Raw genomic sequence first — 23571 nt, forward strand, 5'->3', positions numbered from 1 at the left:
ATCCACCCTGAGCTGTGAAAATTAAACACGGAGTCCGCAGAATGGAGGGGGGAAGGGAGGGAGGGAGGGAGGGAGGGGGAGAGGGAGACAGCAAGGACGTGAGGGATAGGAAGGAGGAATGAAGAGAAAGGGAAAGATGGAGGGGGTGAGAGGGAGGATGCAAGCTATGGTGTGATAGATGGATGAGAATCTGTCAGTTTCCTTTGTTATTTTGCACACATATGTACATGCTGCCTCTTCCTCAGACATACATGCACAGAGACGGTCATGTTTCCCTGCAGAAGTGCTCCACCACTCCCAGATCTCATCTCATATTCATTAATGTATGTCCATGTGCAGATGGGGTCTCCAGTCATCCATGACAGCTCCATCAATCTGAGGCCATGGTAATATTTCCAGCAATTATAATCTTTAATTAGAATAAAATTACACAGTCTGACAGGAGGAGAGCAGCCAAGAGAAGGCAAGGATCAGTTATCACTTCCACCAGGCTTAACTAGTTAATGTTAACCTAACTCCCAAAAGAGCACTAGCTTAACTCCCATAAGATTTAGCTAATGTTAACCTTATTTTCAAAAGACTTAACCAGCTAATGTTAGCTCCTACAATACTGAACTAGTTAATGTTCACCTAACTCTTGACAAGCTTTAGCCAAGTGGCTTCATGCAGAGAACCTTGGTTTGATTGCCTGGTTGGGTCTTCCACTCCCTGGGCTGGCTGGGACGAGTGATGCTGCAGAAGCTTAGAGAGTCTCGGTCACTGTGCAACAGCAACACCTGGAGGCCAGATTTAAGGCCCATGATGGCAGGGTTTCAAAAGGAACCCTCGAGTGGTCCTCAGCCAAAGGCTGTCATTTTAGTGAGAGGGTTTATGACATAGGGGGAACAATTCCTGGAGAGTTTTGCTAAGGTTTTAAGGAGAAAACAGCCAGGCTGAAAAGAAAACAAGGCTTAGCTAAGTTCTGCAAGACCTGGCCAGTTAAACTAAATCTAACACTCATGAAACCTCATCAGCTACTGGCAAAATGGAACCTGCAGGACATGGCCAATTAACATTAACCTATCTTCCTGAAAACTACCAGCTAAGGTTAAGCTACTTACCTACAGGTATGTGCTAACTTATCCTAACAAAATCCATAGAACAATTCCACTAATCAAGCAACGCTTAAAAACCAAACGAGTGGAACTAAAGTCACCTATGAAAAAATTGCAAAAGCAATCACCAAAGTTACCTTCTCAACGCTCTTCACTATAATTCTGTTTTCTTATTATTTTACTTTTTTTATGTTTTTTATTTAATGTTTTGATACAACAGTATAAATGCTATAAGGAGGAAAAAAGCCTCAGCAGTCACAAGCTTATGCCCTGGAAAACAATATCATATTTGCAAAATACATTAAAAAAAAATTTTTGTGATGAAATGTTCTTGGGAGGTTGTTGCCAATGATTGGTCGTAGTCAACAGGCTGCTGTGGTATTTCTGTCATAGTGACTTGATATTGTTTCCAGGGCATAAGCTTGTGACTGCTGAGGCTCTTTTCCTCCTTATATCATTTATATTGTTCTATCAAAAAATTAAATAAAAAACATAAAAAAAAAGTAAAATAAGAAGAAAACAGAATTATAGTGAGGAACACTGAGAAGGTAATTTTGGTCATTGCTTTTGCAATTTTTTCATATTTTTTTTATTTATTTAACACATTTATACCCCACATTTTCCCACTAGTTGTAGGCTCAATGTAGCTTACACAATACCGTAGTGTAGGCTACAGTTAGTAAAATACAATTTAACAATGTAATAATAAGATAGTAATCGAATATGCAACGTATAAGACAACAAAGATAATAAAAGATAATTAAAGATGATAAAGTCCATGAATTTTGCTGTAACAAAGAAGAAGTAATTTAGGTTGAGTCTGCAAGGTAAGCCTTCTTGAACAGGGTCATAGGTGACTTTAGTTCCACTTGTTTGGTTTTTAAGCCTAACTTATCCTAACTCCACACCTTAGCAATAGAGAAAGAGAAAAGGAAGTGAAGAGGTGGAAACGGACAAAGACATGGATGGGAAAAAAGACAGAGCTACTGCAGAGCATCTGAAAGCTTACCAGGTTCCTTCGGGGCAGGGTCAGCAATGCTGATGATTCGTTCAAGGGCAGCCAGTCCCTCCTCAGCCACTCTCCCACTGTGCAGCAGTTTAAGTTTCCATTGTGCCTGGTTCTCACGGTGCACGGGACTACGTAGGTGCTGAAGCACGCCTAGCCTGGAACCACTCTGGAAGTCACAGAGTGCGCAGCGGTATTGGCTAGGCTCTCCACAGGAGGCCCCCTCTAGATCCATCAGGAACTGCAGAAGAGACAAAGACAAGGAAAAGTGACAAGAAGCCAAGAACAGCTTTCCAAAGCCCTATCACCTTGTCACACATACGAGAACCCAATGGGCAAGGGGAGACAGTGGGTTTGAAGCCCTTCTGCACAGCTGTCGAGAGGAGACGCGGCAGGAGTTGTAGAGGAAAGGGACCTATGAGACCTGCTCCTTCATTAATATGCTAGGGTGTACAGCAGAATAGCACTGGCTGCAAAGTTTGAGCATGTAGGCTGTAGAAGGAAGGTCTTGGAAGTCTCCTGCATCCCTACCACGCCAAGTACCTTGTAGATGTGGAAGTTCTCCTCATGATCCCCGCTTCGGACATGGATTCGCATCTTCTCCTTGCTGTTGGATTCAAAGTCACAGAGGTTGCAGCGCAAGTGGAGTGGTAGAGTGGCCGGGCTCAGACCGGCCAGCTGCAGGTCAGCAGTGGCACTAGCCACGCCCCCCTCATGGAGATGGGCTGCCAACTGGTACTTCTGGGCATGCTTGTCGGTTTTGAGGTGGAGCTGGAAGTTGGCCTTCAACTGAGTGCCGTAAGAGCAGAGCCTGCAACGGTGCGTATCTCCAGACACCTCCTTCCACTCATGCTCTGGCAGGCTCCGAGCCAGACTGCTGTGATAGAGCAGCAGCTCCAGGTTGTCTGTGGTAAAGGCCTGGCACACCAGGCAGCGGAAGACTCTGAGGGAGGGGTCCTCTGGGGGTGGAGGTGAAGAGGAGGTTTCCTGTGATGGCGGAGGAGGGCCAGCAGAGGAAGGTATGCTGGGTAGGTGCTGCCCTGTTGAGGAGCGTGTCTCGAGGGATGAAGTGCTGCAGCCTGAGGAGACATAGAGAGAGAGAGTGAAGCAGCGATATAGATACAAATTCACATACACAAGGTAGGCCCTCACTTTGGAGCACTGTAGTAATATAAGCTTAGCTAGGGGAAGGGGAGCTGGGGGTGCTGATAGTGCTGATTGCAATGGGTGAATGTTACCCAGGGGGTCCTAACAGTAGTGGCTGCAGTGGTAGAATCTTACTAGGTGGAAATGCTGGTGGGAGTGGCTCCAGTGACAAAATCTTCCCTGGAATTTGGAACTGATGGCTATAGCAGAACCTTACTCAAGGGGGGAGCAGGTGGCTGCAGTGGCAATATCTTACCTGTGGAGTGATGGTGGTAGCAGCTGCAGTGGTAGAGTCCTACCTGGGGGGCTGGCTGTGATGGTAGATGCTGTGGTAGAATCTCACCTGGGGGGCTGGTGGTTGCGACTGCAGCTGTCCCTTTCCTGTTGGCAGTGCTTAGATGGAATCCATTGAGAAGAAGGTGGGAATCCATGGAGGCTTTCTCTTGACGCAGCCCCTGGGGGCCATAGTACTGATAGAGGTCAGGCCCTGGCTGCAGAAGCCCTGGTAGGCCAAGAGGCATGCCCTGGTGCCTTAACAGTGTATTCTGCATGTGCTTCTCACTCGTCATGTGGATCCGCAAGTTCCGGGAGATGCTTGTTTCATAGTTGCACACTTTACACTGCCAGCAAGCTTTCTGCTTGGGTTGCTTGTCCTGGGGTGAGGGAAGGCTGCTTTCAGGGGGGCTGACACTCCCAGTCCCACTGCCATTGCCCCCAGTGTTGGATACAGCAGGCCCTTGGCCGGCCCCGGGGCCTTGGAAGCCCTGCAAGTTGGCCAGGTGCTTGTCAGACTGCATGTGGATGCTGAGGTTGCCCTTGGTGGTGGTGGAGTAATTGCAGGCCTCACAGCGGTAGGGCTTGTAGCCACAGTTGTAGCTCTCACCCCGGGCCAGGCGTGGATGAGGTTGGCCCGAGTTGCAGTAGGTGCAGTGGTTCCTCCCCGCTTCTGGATGCTTCTCTTTCATGTGCACATCTAGGGTTTGCTGATACTTGTAATGCCAGTTGCAGCGGGGGCATTTGAGCGTCTTGCAGGAGTTGCGAGAGTGCAGCATGGACATCTGGTTGGAGAGGGAGAGACTTTGGAAGGCGTTGGGTCCTGAGGTCGGGATGTAGTCATCATTGGTTAAGATGCTGAAGCCGGAAGGGCCCCCAAGTGCCCCGGTCCTCTCGGATGGGCTATAACTTTTGGTGGGGTCTTCGACTGCTAACAATTTCTCCCTCGCACTGGGGTGGCTGACAGACTTGGGGCTGTTGCTTTGGTCCTCTGTCTCGTCACCATGGTGAGAATAGGCAGGGAGAACAGGGTGATCTTCCTTTGGATGGGAGTGAGCCTGCACAGGTAACACTGGACTTTCACACACACTTTGGTTTGTAAGAAGTTGCTCAGGGACTGGAGCCCCCTCGGGCTCCACCGTCTCCTCCTCTCCCATCTCTCCCCAGAGGCTAGCCCCATCGAAGGGAGGAATCCAGTCCAGTTCACCAACCGTCAAATCTTTGGCTTCAGTTGGGTCACCAGATCCTTTGGGGCTCCGGGGATTCGGGTCAAGGTGGGTGTCTGGTGCAGTCCTCGGGAGCAGCTCCCCAAAAAGGGTTGCAGGGCTTCCTGCACTCCCATCCTGGTCCTCCTCAGCCAGGAGGCCACTGAGGACCCCTAACTCCAAACTGGAGGAGGTCTGGTTAGCCGGCATCTTGCCAGGTGCACTGGCATCAACTACATTCACCGATCTGTTGAACATTTCGGCTGCTACGTCACTGAGGTTTCCGGTGGAGCCTGGTAGCTCCCAGACAGCTTCAGCAGAGTGGGGGCTGAGGCTGCTTGTTTTTGGTAGAAGAAAGCTAAGGAGAGGCCCCCTCCCATTCCCGAGGCTCTGCACCATGGCCGAGGTCTGCCCAGACTCCAGGACCTCCTGCTCTTCCTCCAACACCTCTAGCCGGTGAAGGCGTGTAGCATGGGTGGCCAGTGAACCACCGTGGTGGAAGGAGAGTTTGCACAGCAGGCAGATCCAGAGGGGCTTCAGCCCACGGGGAAGCACATTCCCCCCACAAAGAGTCAACTGTTGGTCTTGTTCTTCCTGCATATCATCCTCCTCCTCTTCCTCCTCCTCCTCTTCCTCCTCCTCCTCCTCATGGTTTTCTTTGGGATCGTCTTGGTTTTTGGCAGCCTTGCTTTGCTTTAGGTAGTTTTCTTTGCTTCGGAGTTGGACGCTGGTCACATGGAGGGTGTAGAAGGCGGGTGGGCCTCCTCCCCTGGCTGAGGTATGATGGGATTTTTGGTCAGTAATAAAGCCTTGGTGGACATGGAGAGTAGAGATGGCAGCTGGTGGCACAGCAAGCTCTAGGTCTCCTCTGGGCGAGCCCTTTGGTAGACATTGGTTGAAGAGTCCTGGCAAGCCAGCCATTCCGCTTCTATCAGCATGGTCCAGGAGGTAAGCAGAACCATCTGGGGAGAAGTAAACACAGTCTTGGAGATCTTGTGCATCTTCTTCAGCATTGTTTTTGTCATCTTGGTCTTCTTCATCTTCCTTCTCTGTCCCTTTCTGGCTTTGGAGTGTAGGGTCAGGAATCTCCTTTGGTGGAGGGGGGCAGGAGGCCAAGCCCAGGCCATATGTGAGCTCCACAGCATTACTCCCACAGCTGGCAGCCTCAGGGCCAGGATGAGAACGGCAGAGCTCCGTGGAGGGTCTCATGCTGTTCGCTGAGGTGGAGGAGGAGGAGGGGGGAAGTGGATCGGGGGTATCTTTGGTGAGTGGATCGTGAAAATGGAGGGAGGAATCCTCAGGCCAGAAGGAGGCAAAGCACTCATCATGTCCAGCAACAGAAAGGGATTTAAGGGTGTCCATGATGGGGAGAAGGGCATGAGGCGGTCATCTCAGCTTCACCGCCCAGACCCTGCAGGTAGAGAAAAAAGAGAAAAAGATAACGATAATTTGAGATCCCACGTAGGAAACTCATAAATACACTGACCAGCCTGAGACTGGGTTCCAAAGCAGTGGACTGGATTATGGTAAATGAAGTTTAATCTGAGGAAGAAGGATGAGTGGAGAGCCTCAGAGATGTCCTCCTACAGCAGGTTGTAATAGGACTTATGCTGCAGACTCTGTACTATTTTGGTACAAAAGTTCCAGATTTCTGCTACTCTTCCTATGTCCTTTTGGGATACGGCCTCCAAAACTGGACACAATAATCTGAGGTGTCACCAACATCCTTTTACCTCATTACACCTGTCCTTGAGCATCCCAGCACCATTTTACCACCATGAGATGATCACACATTTATTTTATTTTATTTATTTCTTGGGATTTATTAACCAGCTTTATGAAGAGATTCACCCAAGGCAGTGTACAGCTTGACACAAATGGGTCGCTATTCAAGGCGATTTAACTGGTCTGAAAAGGCCGCTGACCAGATAAATTGAGGAAAGGCTAAAGTGGCTAGGGCTCTTCAGCTTGGAGAAAAGGCGGCTGAGGGGAGATATGATAGAGGTCTATAAAATAATGAGTGGAGTTGAATGGGTAGATGTGAAGCGTCTGTTCACGCTTTCCAAAAATACTAGGACTAGGGGGCATGTGATGAAGCTACAATGTAGTACATTTAAAACAAATTGGAGAAAATGTTTCTTCACTCAATGTGTAATTAAACTCTGGAATTCGTTGCTAGAGAATGTGGTAAAGGCAGTTAGCTTAGCGGAGTTTTAAAAAAGGTTTGGACGGCTTCCTAAAGGAAAAGTCCATAGACTGTTATTAAATGGACTTGGGGGGGGGGGGGGGGAATCCACTATTTCTGTGATAAGCAGTATAAAATGTTTTGTACATTTGTGGGATCTTGCCAGGTATTTGTGATCTGGATTGGCCACTGTTGGAAACAGGATGCTGGGCTCGATGGACCTTTGCTCTTTCCCAGTATGGCAATATTTATGTACTTATGGTTGTTCTGGACTAATTTTCAGCAGCACAACTGGCTCTAGCCTGCTGAAAATTTGCGGTTAGCGCCTAAGTGAAAACCAGCTATTTTGGGGCTGTTCTTGTGGGGGAGTGGAGGTGGAGCCAGCACTTGGCCGGTTAAGTGCTAATATTCTGGACTTAACTGGCCAGGTTAACCACATAAATAGGACCACATAAAAGTCAGTCCTGTCTTTACGCAGTAACCCATAGCCGCTTAAATGCTGGTGAAAATCTGCTGTAGATACATTGGTACCAGCAATTTTCAGTGCAACTGCCTGTGAACCTAACCAGATAGGACCACATTAAAAAAAAAACCAGTCCTTTCTCAGCCTGGTTATGCATACGGGTGTCGGTACTGAATACTGGATAGAACCCATATAACTTCTGGGTCAGCCAGACTCGGATATCCAATGCCAGTGTCCAGATTATAACCCAGTATTGAATATCCAGGTCTAATTCAATGTGTGGCCGCCAGTGGCTTTATCACTACAGCTAAATAGTCACCCGGAAAACAAGTATTGAATCGACATGATTGCGTTTTTAGCATATCGACCTGATTGTTTCCAAAATAATTTTCCTAGGTGGTATGACTCTGGATCTGCAACTCTGCCCCTGTGCATCTCTTTGCACTTGTGAACATTAAATTTCATCTCTTATTTAAATGCCCAATCCCCCAATCTTGCCAGGTCCTTCTGCAGTTCCCCACAATGTCTCCATGGTTTAGTAACATAGAAATAGAGAAAATGATGGTACATAGATCATATGGCCTATCCGGTCTGTCCATCCATGCCTTCTACTATTCCTTCCTGTCCCTTAGAGATCCTCTGTGCTCGTCCAAGCTTTCTTGAATTCAGATTTGTCCCAAGCTTTCTTGAATTCAGATTCAGTCTTGGTCTCCACCACATAAAGAAGTTTTCCCCTAGATAGCTCCTAAGTCTGTCCCTTTTCACCTCCATCCTGCACCTCTTCATTCTTGAGCTTCCACAGAACATTTTTGTGTTATCTGCAAATTAGATCACTTCACTGGTTGCACTTTTTTCAGATCCTAATGAATGTCAAGCACTGATCCCAGCATAGATCCCTGGGGGCACTCCACTATTTACCTCTCTCCACTGGAAAAACTACTGATCATTTAGTCCAACTCTGTTTCCTAACTTTTTAACCAATTACCAAGCCTTGGGTTCATCATTATTAATTTTTATACCATCTGGTGAACTAGGAACAGCGGATTATAAATGGTTTCAACAAATAAATACGTGTCCATTCCGCTCCTCTCCTACAATGTCTTATTTAGCTTATTTTATTTAAGAAAATGTATATAATGCAATATAAGAAAAATTCATTCTAACCAGTTTACATAAAACATAAGCAAAATACAAAAATATTGATACACACACATGCAAGACTGCGATACTAATGATGGACTTTGTCAAATACATATTTAGATTTCTCCCCTGACCTCAACACACCTCCCAGGACACTCATTTTAAGATATATTTAACAGCAGACCAGAAGGGGTAGACTGTCACCCCAGTGCATCCAGTCTGGCCCCGTGCATGAGTAATTGTATGTCTTGCATGCAGACCCTAGTGATTTATGCAAATATTTCTCCAAGTGAGACCCCACAGTGTGCTCCTGTGCATCCCCCATGGGGTCTCGCTGCTTCTTAGCTGGCTAGACTCATGTGACAATTACCCTCCACCTGTCTGCTCCCTCCAAGCTATTAACTCTGTTGCAAATGTTTGTGTCCTCTGCAAAAAAAAAAAAAAGAATCCTTTTCCTATCAACCATTCCATAAATACTAGGTATACCCTAGAGGAGAGATGGGAGGGGGGGGGGCTATGAGAGAGAAATATTTCAAAAATATAGATATTGCACAAGTGGGAAATCATTTTCAGCAGTGGGAAAGTTCCAGAACGGATGATACGGGGACTTCAAGGGGATGGAATCAGACTCCGTTCAGGTATTTCCTTCTCCAGCGATCTTACAACCTTGGTGGGAGATAGAAGAGAGAAATTCTGTAAATGGTGCTGAAAAACCAACGCTAAGCACCATTCGAAAAAGGGTGTTTGCCCACTATACGATAGCGATTAGCGCTGATTCCTGCGCCTAACTGTAGGGCACCAGACTTACTCCTGCTGAACTCTGGTCTGAACATTGGCCCCCAGGTTAGATGTGCTGAGGCAGCATTCTGTAACTCTGCAAACACCCCTGTCATACCAATGGCCACACCCCCTTTTCAGTTGCGCCCTGCCCAATAGAATGCGTGCAGCCAGATGCGCAGGCTAATCCTTAGTGGTGCCAATTAACCTCAATAATTAATTCTTAGCACCCAAATATTGGTAGTTGAAGGCTCGTGACTCAATTAATTTACAAGGGCATCTTGGACACACGCCTATGTAGTATCCGGGGGAAAGTGACTCGCCCAAGGTTTCAAGGAACATTAGCGACAGAGGCAGGAATCAAGGCTTGAATTCCCAGGTTTCTCAGCCCACTGCTCTGACCAGGAAGCCACTTTCTCTCTCACATGGCCCCAGAAAAATGTGTCTGGGGGGCCGACCTGGGAACGCAACTGCCTTGCCAAAAGTCATATACTCATCCCCACTCATCTATACTCAACGAGGAGAAACTGGGTACAGTCTCGCCCTTCCTTCCTCCTCCACCACCAATCTTTCTCTCTGTCTGTCTCACTCTCTTGTTCTCGAGGTTCTGTGTTCCTCTTACCCCTTGCTGGGGCAAAAGAGCTTTGTCAGGCACGCTCCCTGTTCTTTTTCTGTTACGCGATTCGCGATACCCCCCCCCCCCTTTTCTCCTACAAGGCGAGAAGCTGAGATGATCAGAGAGGGAGCAAAGCGGGTTAATGAATGTTAATGAGTATGGGAAGCATTAATGAGGAGTGTCAGGTGGGAGGAATAAGGGGACGGGGAGGCCAGAGAAAGGTGCCCTGCTCTACACAGTTGATGAGATGCAGAGCGGAAAGGATCACACAGCTCATAGAGGCCTGCGTGTGCATACCTGCATGATCACATCCAACACATGCACACATGAAGACAGAAATACCCAAACCAGCTCATCAAAGCCATGCCTCCATGCATACATGTACAGATGCATGCAAACAGAGACAAAGAAGTGCATGTCTTCGCAACACGCATGCATGCCATTGCAGCTGAGAAGGATCCATTATTCCCCCCCCCTCTTAATTTTAAGTTAAAATCAATAGGTTTGGCAAACAGTTCGCCTGTAGCAGAGCACATAACTGCCTCCCCCCCCACCCCCACCCTTCCCATGCCCCACTCTCTGCTCCCTCCCTCCCTCCACCCACCCAACAGAGGAAGATAGCAGAAATCAATCAAATCCCACAACAGCTGAATTACAGCCTCAGCCCCTGCCTTCCCAAACCACTATCTGCCTGCAAAAGGAAGGCTCTGAGCCTTCACGCTCCCTCCCCAAAAAGGAGGAATGGGACTTTAAGAAACCTCTTGACCTATGCCCCCCACCTCCCCTCCACAGGGACATTGTTTTATCACAGTGAAAGGAAGACACTCAACTAAACAGGTCTTCCTGAAAACATAGGACACAGGTCAGGGGCCAGTGCATTGACAGCAAAAGGAAAACCCTCGACCTATGTCCCTCTCCTTTAATCAGATGAGAGATGCCACAGGGGGGCCCTGCTCTCTGACAGAAAAATGGAAAGCTTCACCTTCTCCTAAAAACAGAGGACAGAGGCCATGAGGCAATGCTCTGTGCCAGCAAAGGAAGACCCTCGACTTAAACAGCACACGCCAACATCCTGAAACATGGCTCTAGGGTTATAGATGTAATCTATTTCCATTGTACATGTATCGGTCTGCATACTGAGTGAACCACTCACTCATAAGTACAAGATAGAGACACACAAGTAGGCTCAGGAAAGACAATTAAGAGTGAGGGCTGCCAGGATGGTGAGAAAGAGGAGAGTGAGGATTTCCAGGGAGCAGTCTGGATAATATTGCCTCTAGGCTTCAAATACAGAAATGCCTGGTACTGAGCTGCAGGGGTCTGGATATGCCTAGAAATGTGCTCTAGCTGTCTGGATATACTTGCTCCAGAGTCCAGATGTGCCTAGCGCTGGCCTGTCTGGATATACTTGCTCCAGAGTCCAGATATACTTGGCATTGAGCGCCAGCTGTTTGGATATACCTGCTCCAGAGTCCAGATATCTGGATATTCCTGCTCCACAGTCCAGATGTACCTGGCACTGAGTTCCAACCATCTGGATATATCTGTTTCACAGTCCAGATGTGCCTGGCACTATGCTCCAGAGTCCAGATGTGTCTGGCGCTGAGCTGTCTGGATATACTTGCTCCAGAGTCCAGATGTGCCTGGCAGTGAGTTACAGCTGTGTGGATATACCTGCTTCAGAGTCCAGATGTGTCTGGCACTGAGCTGTCTAGATATACCTGATGCTGAGGTCCACAAGTCTACATCTGATTAAATTTACTGTAATGACTAGAACTGAAAGCCTTTATTAGTACCTTGGGAGCTCAGAAAAAAACCCAACTTGAACTGGGAGTTGGGCAACCTGTACTCAACAGATGAAAAAAATGTTTGACAGGAAGAGCCCATAAACAAAAACACCCTAACTAGTTGAAGAAACTAAGAAAAGCCCTAGCAAAGGTGATCATAGGGTTGCATCCACTTATCTTGGGTGTGACTCTGAGACTCAAAGAGAGCAAGAACCTCGCCCTGAACTTGTAGAAACCCATCAGGCCGGCCTGATGCCTGGCCACCTCTGGCTACATTGCATAGCTACAGGGCTGGGAGACTTGGAAATGGTTTCTCAATATTATAAGTCAGGGGTTCTTAACTATTTTTGGTTCCCGCATCCAATTAAACCCCTCGCAATCCTGTGCCCACTAGAAACTACTGACAGCTACATATGTCACGGTTATCCACTAACATGTCACTAAATTTACAGCAATGCACAGTTCTCCTATCAATAACCATCCTAATAAGGGCCTTTACACTGTCTACAAAGTTTCAACCACAGATAAACAATGAATTGTTGAGAGTAGCATAAAATATATAATAAATCTTTACATTGCATTATCTATGGTTGTCCCCATTTTTTAGTCTTCATCGTCTTTTTTAGATTGTTTATTTTTATCAAGATTTATTATTTGAGATGTCACTTTATATATTTTTTATATCTGATGTTCTTATATAGTGTTTTATTCATGTGTATCTCTTTTTAGACACCTCAGGCAGGTGCCTGTGCACTGAAACCCAACTGCTGTGTCGAGTCATATTGGTGTATTTCCTCACATATAAGAATCTCGGCATCTCCCTTGTGTCCTTTGGAAGAGCCTACCTACCCTCTACTCTTTGGTTTGTGTGTACGTCGTCCGTAGGGATTGAGTATTCCTCTATGTCCTGCGGCTGATCTCTCTCGCTATTACAGAGAAGAAGACACATGCACTGTGGGTGTAAATGGTGTGGAAAAATCCGCACTCGGCGCTGTTCTTATAAAGAGCACTCTGATGAAAATCCTGGCATGCATTTCCCTGTATTCCATAATACTGCCCATGCCGCTCCCATGGCCATGCTCATTTGGGGATATGCACTATGAAAGTTGGGTGCTCATCGATATAGATGCGTGTGCAAACCCTTAACTGGAGCCAATTAGCATCAATAATTACTTGCTAGCACCCAACTGTTGAGTGCTAATGGTAACCAATGAAGTTGCGTGCGCATCTCTGGATCATGCCCCAATTTGGAGACATTTATTGAACTAATCTCATTCTCTTTCTCTCTCTGTCTATACACAGGGTCTCACATATATACACATTTACATGGACACAAATTCATCTGTAACTCTACACACGCACGCACACACACACCAATTTAATTGGACTGGGGGGGGGGGAATTTTCACACCCTCTGCCTGGCCTCCCTCCCTCTTTCCCTTGAAGATAAGGTTATTGGAAGCATAATAGCATACGAGGTAGAAAAGGGAAGGGGGGAGGTGATGGATTTGTAATTAGATAAAACGGAGATTTATTAGATGAAGGGGAGGGCAGTGGGAACCACTGGTAAGAAAAGGCAAAGAGAGGGAATAAGAGAGGGAGACAAAGGAACAGACAGAGAGAAGAAAGCAGAACAGGAGCAGGGCTAAGACAGGGCAGTGGGAGAGGGGAACATGAAGGGACAGAATAATTCAGGATAGACGTGGAGATAAGAGAAAATGTGAGAACTGGGTATGGTAGGGTAAGAAGGCAGGTGTCAGACATATGGGGATAATTCTATAAAGTAGGTGCTAATTTTTCCACATATAAAATGTAACTTTTACTCCTGCATCTCCAGAACATAGGCACAAGCATTTCCACCAGACCTATGGCTGACGTGAGCACTCACACCTAAGCACATATACCTGCTCTGTAAAGGATATGCCTACTTTCCCTTATAAAATGCCTGTGCTGTAATAGAATTAACCTCTGAGAGAGCCCCAAAGCTCGTCTGCAGGCTGTACCACCTTCAACTTCAGGCTTAGAGGCCCCCTATGAGATGGGAGCCCAGGTCAATTGCCCTGGTTGCCCACTCCTGTCCAAAACAAATTGTGGTTTCTGGTTTCCCACCCTTCCACTCCCCTTGTTTTCTTTCCATATCTCACACTCTAGGGTTCTAATCCCTGGCTCTGCCGCTGACTTTCTCTGTATGACCTTGGGTGAGCCTTTCACATCAGACAGCAGCGCCGAGTTAGAGACATGAGAGGGGCTAAGGAAGGTTTCCTGTCCGCAGCCAGGACAGATTAACAAGAGGCTTAGAAACACTCACAACAACTCCCTGGATTCACTATTAGAGCATTAATTACAGAACTGCAGGGGGTCTGGGAGCCATACTGGTCAAAGAGGTTCCATACCTTTTATTACACCAACATGAGAAGCAGTTGTAGGACAAGATCTCTGCAGTCTTTTCTTCAGATGTGACTGCAAAGATGCAGCGTTTATATCTAGATAATATTAAACATGTGGACCTATGGTGCAATCGCACTTTGAGTATTGTGTGCAATTCTGGTCACCCATCTCATTAAAAAACAGAAGAAGAAGAAATGGAAAATGGTTGAGGAAAGGGTGACAAAAATGACAAAGGAGATAGAAAGATTCCCTCATGAAAAGTGCTAAACAGGTTGGGGCTTTTCAGCTTGGAGAAGAGACAACTGAGGGGATATGATAGAAGTTTTTGCAATCACGAGTGGGATGGACGAGGTAAATAGGAAACCCTTGTTTACCTTTTCAAACAGTGCTAAGACCAGATGACAACCCATATTTGTTTTCATGGAGGACACCTTTTTCCACTCAAAGAACAATCTAGCTGTAGACAGAGGATGTGGTCAAGGCATCTCCAGATTAGCTGGATGTACAAGCTCCCTGAAGAAAGGTCCACAAATACAGTATTTATTAGCTGCAAGGACTGGATCTACTCCTTGGGATCCGCTAGGTACTTCCTAGCCATCCAGACTGGCCGCTTTCAGGATGCTGACATTGATGGAGTTGTGCTCTGACCTAGCATGGCATATCATATTTTTTATTTGTTTGGCCACTTCCTCGGGTCACATTCAACCAGTTGGGTTTTCAGTATCTCCACAATGAATCAGCATGAGGTAGGTTCTGGAGAGAGTGTATACATATTCATTGTGGACATCCTGAAAACCTGGCTGGTTGGGTGTGTCCAAAGGACTGGGGCCTAGAACAATGGTTCTTAACCCAATCCTCAGGATACACTTAGCCAGTCAGTTTTTCAGGATACCCACAATGAATATGCATACGATGCAGGTAGTGTATGCAAATCTCTCTCATGCATATTCAATGTGGATATCCTGAAAACCTGACTGGCTGGGTGTGTCCCAAGGGTTGGGTTGAGAACCCTTGGCCTAGACAGTAAACGTACTGTAACTCCCTACTCCACATCCACTGTCCACTTGGACCATCCCTTCACCCCCACTCTCACAGCCTACTCTCCCTCCATTCCCCCAACTAAATTTTACTAAACCATAGGTTTTCAACCCAGTCCTCGGGGCTCATCTAGCCAGTCAGATTTTCAGGATATCCACAGTGAATATGCATGAGATAGATTTCCATGCACTAACCTCCCTTGCATGCAAATCTACCTCATTGTGGATGGGCAACCTTTGAAAGCTAATCAAGAAATGTATTAAGTTATGTCCAATAAAAAGGTATCATCATATTTTCTTTTCCATGCTTTATTTTGTTTGATTTCTATTGATTACCTTTAAAAGTGGACTAACACAGCTACCACACCTCTCTACTCAAGATGGATATCCTGGAAACCCAACCAGCTGGACCGAGACCATGGTTCTACCAACAGTCGTTGATCTATCCTCAGTACCAAATATAACACTCTTCAATTCACAATTAAATAAAAAAAGAAAAGAATGCCAATCAATATAGGCAAGACTCTCTCATAGCATTATGCAGGAATGTTCAGGGAGTCAGCACATGTGGGGCCATATAACAAGTTATTTGTACAGAACCTGATAGCCATCCAAGGCATTATAATATTTATACTGCCCTGGCAACGCTGCATGGTACCCCAAGGTGTTGGTAAATGTACACAGTACTACAGGTGTGCAAGGAGGGGAAGCTGTGGTATTTATATTAAATACACACCCATTATTGCTAATTCAAGATGAGTTACATTCCCCTACACTAGGTATTTTCTTTCCCAAGAAGGTTCACAATTTGAGTCAGTACCTGAGACCTCAGAGGGTAACATGATTTGCCCAAGCTCTACTCACGAGGCTAATCCGTCTGTAGCAGGGCTTCTCAACCCAGTTCCCGGGGTCCAAATCCAAGTCCCATCGGCTTTTCTGGATATCCACAATAAATATGCATGAGATAGGTTGGCATGCAAATCTATCTCATCCATATTTACTGTGGATATCCAATAAAACCTGATAGGACTGGGTTGAGAAGGCCTCTACAGGGTGATGATGGTATATGAGGGGCCACCAGATGTCAGATGAGTGTTTTTAAATAATCTTCCAGGGGAGCTGCGATTGCAGATTGCAAGAGACTGACGACGTGGTCTTGCTGAAGTGGATGGGCAGGATTGGCCCAGTGGTGTCAGGTTGAAGTAGGATGTGCTGGCTTAGTGGGTACTGCAGTATCTGTGTGTGTTTTCATTTTATGTATTGTATTTTTACTTTCTTTTCTAAATTGCTTTGGGTGATTTGTGTAAATTGGGCAGCCTATACACATTTCATGTAACTCTTTGCTACCTTCTGGGCTTCTGTGTTCCAGAAACAAGAAAGGTGTTTGACATAGGCTTAGAAACACAGGGCCTGATATTCAAAGTTAGGAGCCTAAATTTTGAGCTGAAAATTCCTCTTAAATTAGGAGCATAAAAGTTATGCTCACAAATTTAGGCCTGCACGCAATGAACAGCAGGTCAGTCTACCGTTCTTATTAATAACTCAAATATCAAGAAATGATATCTTTAATAAAATTCATCCAGACCATTCATGAAACTCTAACAATTCCCGCACATAGTACTGAATCCCTGGCACTTTACATGTTATATATTTTATTTAGATATGATTTCATATTTCTTTATAGTATTGTACCCCTGAAGCGACCCTTATACGGGTGAAACGTGGACCACGTCGGGTGATATTTTAATAAAGATATTTATATTGAGATTACTTCTTGACCTGCTGTTTGTTGCATCCATTTTGGTGCGGATCGGAAAGCCTCTCTATTTTGTGTTCTGAAATTTAGGACTGCTGTTCGTTTGCTTAGATTTATGAGCCCAGTACTGAAAATCAGTGCTAAACTCCTTTCCCCCACCTTACATTCGCCCCTGGTACCACCCATTTTTAAATTTAAGAGTTCAGTGAAATTTTGAGTAATAATACATGCAAAGAGGCCAATTCATGAGCACAGCTCTCAAAGTTAAAAGCATAAACCCTTTGAAAATCAGGACTGCAGGCCCCCTGCTTCTCTGGGATGCCCACTCACCTTAGCCCTCCCCCCCCCCCTCCCCCACTGTTCATGTGCTAAGATTTAACTTTTTGGGCAAATTATCACTTTAAATTCTTACTGTTGTATTCAGTAAAGCTGCCCTCCCTCCTCCAGTTAATCCCATCTGGTTTAATGCCTTCCTAAATTTTTACAATATGGAGGGTGTAATCAAGAATCCTGTTTAACCCAAATCTGGCTTGGTGTTGGTTATTCATGGTACTGGGCTATGCATTTAGAAACAGCCTGGTTTTATTTTTGTGTTAGCAGGTCTGAGCTACGGCTACGTTGTTCAACCTTTATTGCGGTAAATAACAATAGACCGATCAGTCCAACCAGAACTCTCCTCCGTAAATGTTCACAACGCCAAGATCGTAGCCGAACATGCTCAGTGAAAGTCCTCCATTGAACCTCACTATCCTCTTAGTCACTTTTCGCTGTGTCCTGCTGTTTTCACTAGTTTGTAAGCTCCAGTGAGTAGGGGATGTCCACAATTTGTCTTGTGTTGTGTGCGACTGGCAATGCATTATATCAATCGTGAGGATCAGTGATAAAATTAGGGGGTCGTTATTAGATTATGATGGCGTACACAGAAGCCTATAAAGTGATATTATTTTTATAGGAGGATATTATAATTCTATGGGGCTCATAGAATTTCTAGGGCCATATAAGAGGTATTATTATGTTTATATTGATATGATGGTACCAGGAACGTAGCTATAGGGGGGGCCACAGGGGCCTGGGCCCCTGCAAATTCCATCCGGGCCCCTGATTTGGCTGGCGGGGGTCCCCACCAGCCAAAGCCTTCTTCAGCGCAGCCTCCTGCACAGCCACGTTTGCTGCCTGCCCCCTGCTCTTCTTTCTTCTTGCTCCTCTTGTGCACGCTGATGCTACAATGGGCACATACAGGAGGTTGTATTTATACAATGCTGACAGTGTATACAGGGCTATACCAGGTGCTGTTAGATTTATACAGTGCTGACAGTGTGCGTGAGGATGTATGAGATGTTACTGTATTTATATAGTGCCATTCAAGGTAGTGCTGACAGTGTGCACAGGGACATTTGAGTTGTCATTATATTTATACAGTGCTGACAGTGTGCATGAGGATGCATGAAGTGTTATATAGTACTGATGGTGTGCAATGGGCCATTCAAGCTATTATATTATTTATACAGTGCTGACAGTGTGCGTGAGGATGTATGAGGTGTTACTGTATTTATATAGTGCCATTCAAGGTAGTGCTGACAGTGTGCACAGGGACATTTGAGTTGTCATTATATTTATACAGTACTGACAGTGTGCATGAGGACATACGACATGTTGTTATATTTATACAGTGCTGATGGTGCGTGTGGTACCACAAGAGACATTATTATTATATTTATTTATAGGATGCTGACAGTGCACTCAGAGCAGGCTGAAGTCTTTAATATTTATACAGGAAGTGGTATAATATCTATACAGCTCTGCTGTATGAGGCATGATTATGTTTATAGGATGCTGACAGTGTGCTTAAAGCAGAATAAAGTGCTATAATATTTATACAGTTCTGATGGGGTACGCAGGGCTGCTGTATGAGGCATTATCATATTTATACAGTTTTGTTCGAGCGCTGTGCAAGCTGTGCAAGGCATTGGGTTTATATGGGTCTTACGGTATGCACAGGGCCATATGGTGCTATTCGTGGGTACGGAACCAGACATGGGATGGTTATATATATACTGAGTGTATGTGTTACTCCAAGCAGGATTACATTCATGCACTGCAAGGTAGACAGAGACACAGGAAGACTCATAACCACAAATGCACACACCTTTGGTGTCGGAGAACGTACACGCTAAGGACTAAATTCTACATATGGTGATTAAAAAAGAATGCTCAACGCATTTCTATAAACCACGCTTAAAGTTAGGCGCAGTTTATAGAATAGCGTTTATGCCTGGGAACCGAGACGTTTAGGCGTGACCGTTTACACCAGTGGAAATGTAGTGTACACGCTCACACCAAAAATTAAGCGCAGATCCCTCCTTATTCTGTAACTATGCACATAACTGAAGGGCACGCCCCCCCCCCCGACCCGCCCATTTCCAAACCCCCCTTTTTTGGCTTGCATGTAAAATGTAAGCGCGTACATTTTAATTTTAGCTAATTATTCAATTAATTTGCACAAGCGATTTTTAACGCTTTATATAGAATTCTGGGGTAAGATACATATATGTGGGAAGACAAACTCTTTGGAGCTGAATTATGTTGCCTCCTGATGGTCATTATTTTAGCTTAAAGCCAAGGTGAGGAGCTCCTGGGATGAGTGCTGGGCATGGAGAGCTCCTGCTGACAGGGGTATTCTCCGCAGGATGGAAGGCAGCGTGTAGCACAGCTGGACAAGGGAATTCTACCCACTTTTACTGTTATTGGCAACATCCCATACACAGGAGCCAGCTCTGTGGGTGCTTTTGTGTCCGGGGAAGGGTAATTTTCATGGGGTTTAGCATCCCCAATCATTTTGAAAAGTTTGTGCCTATGATCCCATGAATACAATAACAGCAGCTGACAAAATTAGCACAGTGACTACAGCATGGACAGCTGCAGAGAGACCTCAATGGAGGAAACAGCCCCCTAAGGTGCCCTGAGCATAAACACAGCATGGACAGCTGAACAGAAACCTGAAGAGAGGAGATGGCAGCACACTGAGATAAGCAAAGGATGAATACAGAATGGAGGCTCAATGGAGACCTCACAGGGTTTGATGAAATGCCCCAAAAATACAGCATGTACGAAAGGAACCCAAGACAGCCAAAGTGCTGAAGACAGCAAGAAAGGCTGAAGAAAGAGAGCCTGCCTCCCTTCATTTCCTCTCTTCCAAGGACCCTCTGTGTCCTCCGCCATGGGTCCTGTTAGCTTACATTTAGTAGGAATCCATTAATTTACTCCACACTGAGTCTCCTTCCTACCCACGCACAGATGCATTGGGGGGGGGGGGGGGGGAACGACACATTTTTAAAAGCGTAGTCAAGACTTACGCATTTGAACTGAGGAGTTACTTGTGTAGGTTGGCTGAATGTGCTTAAGCGGATTTTCGGTCTCATGACGCAAATAAAGAACTCTGTGTTCCGGAGCTAGCCGTGTAACTTACATGTAAACATACATTCCTGCTACTGGAATGCTAAGATGTATAACTTTACATTCTTATTCTGAAATAGCTGAAGGTAGAGGAATATATTTATCCAAGGTAGAGGAGTTACCTAGGGGCTGAAACCCAGTTCAAATCCCACTCATGTTTCTTTTGATCATGGGAAGTCACTTATCCCCGAATTAAGTACATAAGCATCGCCATGCTGGGACAGACCAAGGGTTCATCGAGCCCAGCACCCTGTCACCGACAGCGGCCAAAAGAACAAGTAATTTGTCCCACCCATCCTAGAAATACTGTATTATTCCCTCGTCCATTCAATAACATTCTATGGCTTTTTCCTCCAGGAAGCCGCCCAACCCTTTTTTGAAATCCACTAAGTTAACCGCCTTAACCACCTTTTCTGGCAGCGAATTCCAGAGTTTAACTAAGCATTGAGTGAAGAAAAATTTCCTGTATGGGTCACACAAATTTGGGCGCGGATCCCAGATCTGTGCATATAGTTAGTCAATTAGGTGCTAACAAGCACTTAACTGGCAGTAATTAGGAGTTATGTGCGGACTCTATAACATGTGCACCTAAATTTCATAGCGCATGACTCCAAAGGGGGCATGGCCATGGGAGGGACAGGGTCAATTCTGGGGCATTAGGCGCAATCTTATACATCAGTTGGGTGTCAGTGCTGACGCCCAAACATAGACGCAAGACGTGAACCAAGGTAGTACTCTGTAAAGGCCATTCTGCGCACTGCACCCATCTTAATGCGGGATCAAAATGACGTCTACTGAATTGGACCCTTAACCTTCCACTGATTCGGGCAGAAAAGTGAACGGTGATTGTATAATTGGATGCCATACAGTACCGTATGCCTTGTACGCGTAAGCGCTGAATAGCACCACTTACACTCACTCTATAACACAGCCCCCGATAGTCAGTGCAATTTAACCAGCCAAAATGGCTGCAGACCAGTTAAACAGCGCTTAACCGGCTATCCGCCAATATGAAGCAGCGGATAACCCTGCTGAATCCACTTAGTGGCTAGAAGCTAGCCAATTATATCACGCGATATAACCAGCTACCCGCCAATTTTTAAAGCGAGTTTAGCGGCCATATTTGGCCATGTGAAACCGTAGAATATGGCGAGTTTCAAGATAACCGGCTAAGTCGGGCATTGAATATCCGGACTCGGGGCTGACTGCGGGAGTTAGCAGTTTGAAAATCGGCCTCATCGTGCCTAGCTGCAAGGGCTGTACATGGTGGAAGGGGCACTGACATGTCTCTAATTTATGCGCACAACTTACAGAATACTATCAACGCCATCCATTCACCCGGTGTAAATGATCGACCAATGCCGACGTGCTAGTATTCCAGAAATGGCTTCCTGGTGTACAGACGTTGTTACAGAATAGGCGCTCAGTGAGTGGCGACCGTACACCTGACTAAGAGGGGGTCTTTTACTAAGGCACACTAGCGTTTTTAGCGTGTGCCATTATTCAGTAATCTGTGTACAACCGCAAGGCAGTTAGGCACAAGCAATTAGACCAGACTGAGCTAGTGTAAGCGCTCACACCTAACCATGGACTGAAGCTAGGAATCTGTAATAGCAGGTATGTGCATAGTTACTGTTATCCAATTTGCACTTAACCCACATTGGGTTGACACTTAACTTTAGGCCACCTATAGAGAGTTAAAGGGGATGGCATTTGATATACCACCTTTCTTATTTTGTACCTGAAGCAATGGACGGTTAAGTGACTTGCCCAGAGTCACTAGTTGCTGCAATGGGAACCAAACCCAGTTCCGCAGGATCAAAGTCTACTGCAGTAACCACTAGGCTACTCCTCCACTAGCAACATTCCATTAAATAGTAGCAACAGAATCTCAAATAGTAGCAACATTCCATGTAGAATCTCAAATAGGGAAGGGGAAATGGGACTTGATATACTGCCTTTCTGTGGGTTTTGCAACTACATTCAAAGCGGTTTACTTTTATATACAGGTACTTATTTGTATCTGGGGGGCAACTGAGGGTTAAGTGACTTGCCCAGAGTCACAAGGAACTACAGTGGGAATTGAACCCAGTTCTGCAAGATCAAAGTCCATTACACTAACCACTAGGCTACTCCTCCACTAACAACATTCCATGTAAAATCTCCAACAATAGCAACAGAATCTCCAATAGTAGCAACATTTCATGTAGAATCTCAATAGTAGCAACCACTAGGCTACTCTTCCACTCCTTGGGATTCCGGAATCTTGCTATTCTTTGGGGTTCTACATGGAATGTTGCTACTCTTTATTGTGCCTGGAATCTTGTTAATGGGACTTGATATACTGCCTTTCTGTGTTTTTTGCAACTACATTCAAAGAGGTTTACATAGTATATACAGGTACTCATTTGTACCTGGGGCAATGGAGGGTTAAGTGACTTGTCCACCATCACAATGAGCTGCTGTGGTAATTCAATTTGCTCCCCCCCCCCTCTCAATTCTCAGGCCACTGCATTAAGCATTAGGTTAGTCCTGCCCTTAATAATTATTATCCTAGTGTACTTCAATGTAACTCACCTTTAACTACAACTAGAAAAAGGGTGAACTACACTACAGAGCAAAAAGAGACCACAAACCATAGAAAAACACAAATCTATAAACACGCTTATACATAAAACTAATTCTTTAAAAGAATTATATGACTTGATATTCAGATAACTAGCACTCTGGGTACTGCCAAAACTCAGCGCTGGTACCCAAAGAAGTATCTGGATACCTTAGGACAGCAAAATGGCTTCATAATCTGAATTTTTAAAATAAATTGGTGTGGGTGCCACGTTAGTCCACTTTTAAAGTAAATAAACAGAGATAAAACAAAACAAAAATAAAATAAAATTATACCTTTTTTATTGGATTAACTTAATACATTTTTTGACTAGATGACAAATGTTTTGCTTATTTCTGACCTGAAGAAGAAGGTATTTTAAAACTTGTCAAAAAATGTATTTCTAGTCCAATAAAAAGGTATCATTTTATTTCCTTTTTTTGTTTTGTTTTATTTCTATTTATTATTTTTTAAAGAATTTGTATTTATATTTTTATTTTCTTGTCTCCCTTTTCTACTGTTTTTAACTACAAAACAACCCAATGTTCAAACACACCCACATAAAGAATACACATACACCTGTGTATACACAATACATATTCAGGATGCAAGCACACACATCTATACAAGACATACATCC

The 23571-nt window shown here is 45.2% G+C and overlaps 2 protein-coding genes across 2 annotated transcripts in view; one reads left to right on the forward strand and one right to left on the reverse strand.

Annotated features, from left to right (window-relative positions):
• ZFHX2 (zinc finger homeobox 2) overlaps positions 1–5324 on the reverse strand; it is a 33818-nt gene extending 28494 nt beyond the window's left edge. Inside the window, 3 exon segments of the mRNA XM_030186752.1 lie at positions 2074–2341; positions 2644–3140; positions 3590–5324. Coding sequence (XP_030042612.1) covers positions 2074–2341; positions 2644–3140; positions 3590–5324 — 2500 coding nt within the window.
• Positions 5325–5556: 232 nt separating this feature from the next.
• The window catches only part of THTPA (thiamine triphosphatase), a 38269-nt gene continuing 20254 nt past the window's right edge, over positions 5557–23571 (forward strand). The window contains 2 exon segments of the mRNA XM_030186753.1: positions 5557–5672; positions 11461–11554. Of these exon segments, the coding sequence (XP_030042613.1) occupies positions 5557–5672; positions 11461–11554 (210 nt within the window).

Source organism: Microcaecilia unicolor, chromosome 14, assembly GCF_901765095.1.
Source record: "Microcaecilia unicolor chromosome 14, aMicUni1.1, whole genome shotgun sequence".
In the NCBI taxonomy this organism is placed as follows: Eukaryota; Metazoa; Chordata; class Amphibia; order Gymnophiona; family Siphonopidae; genus Microcaecilia; species Microcaecilia unicolor.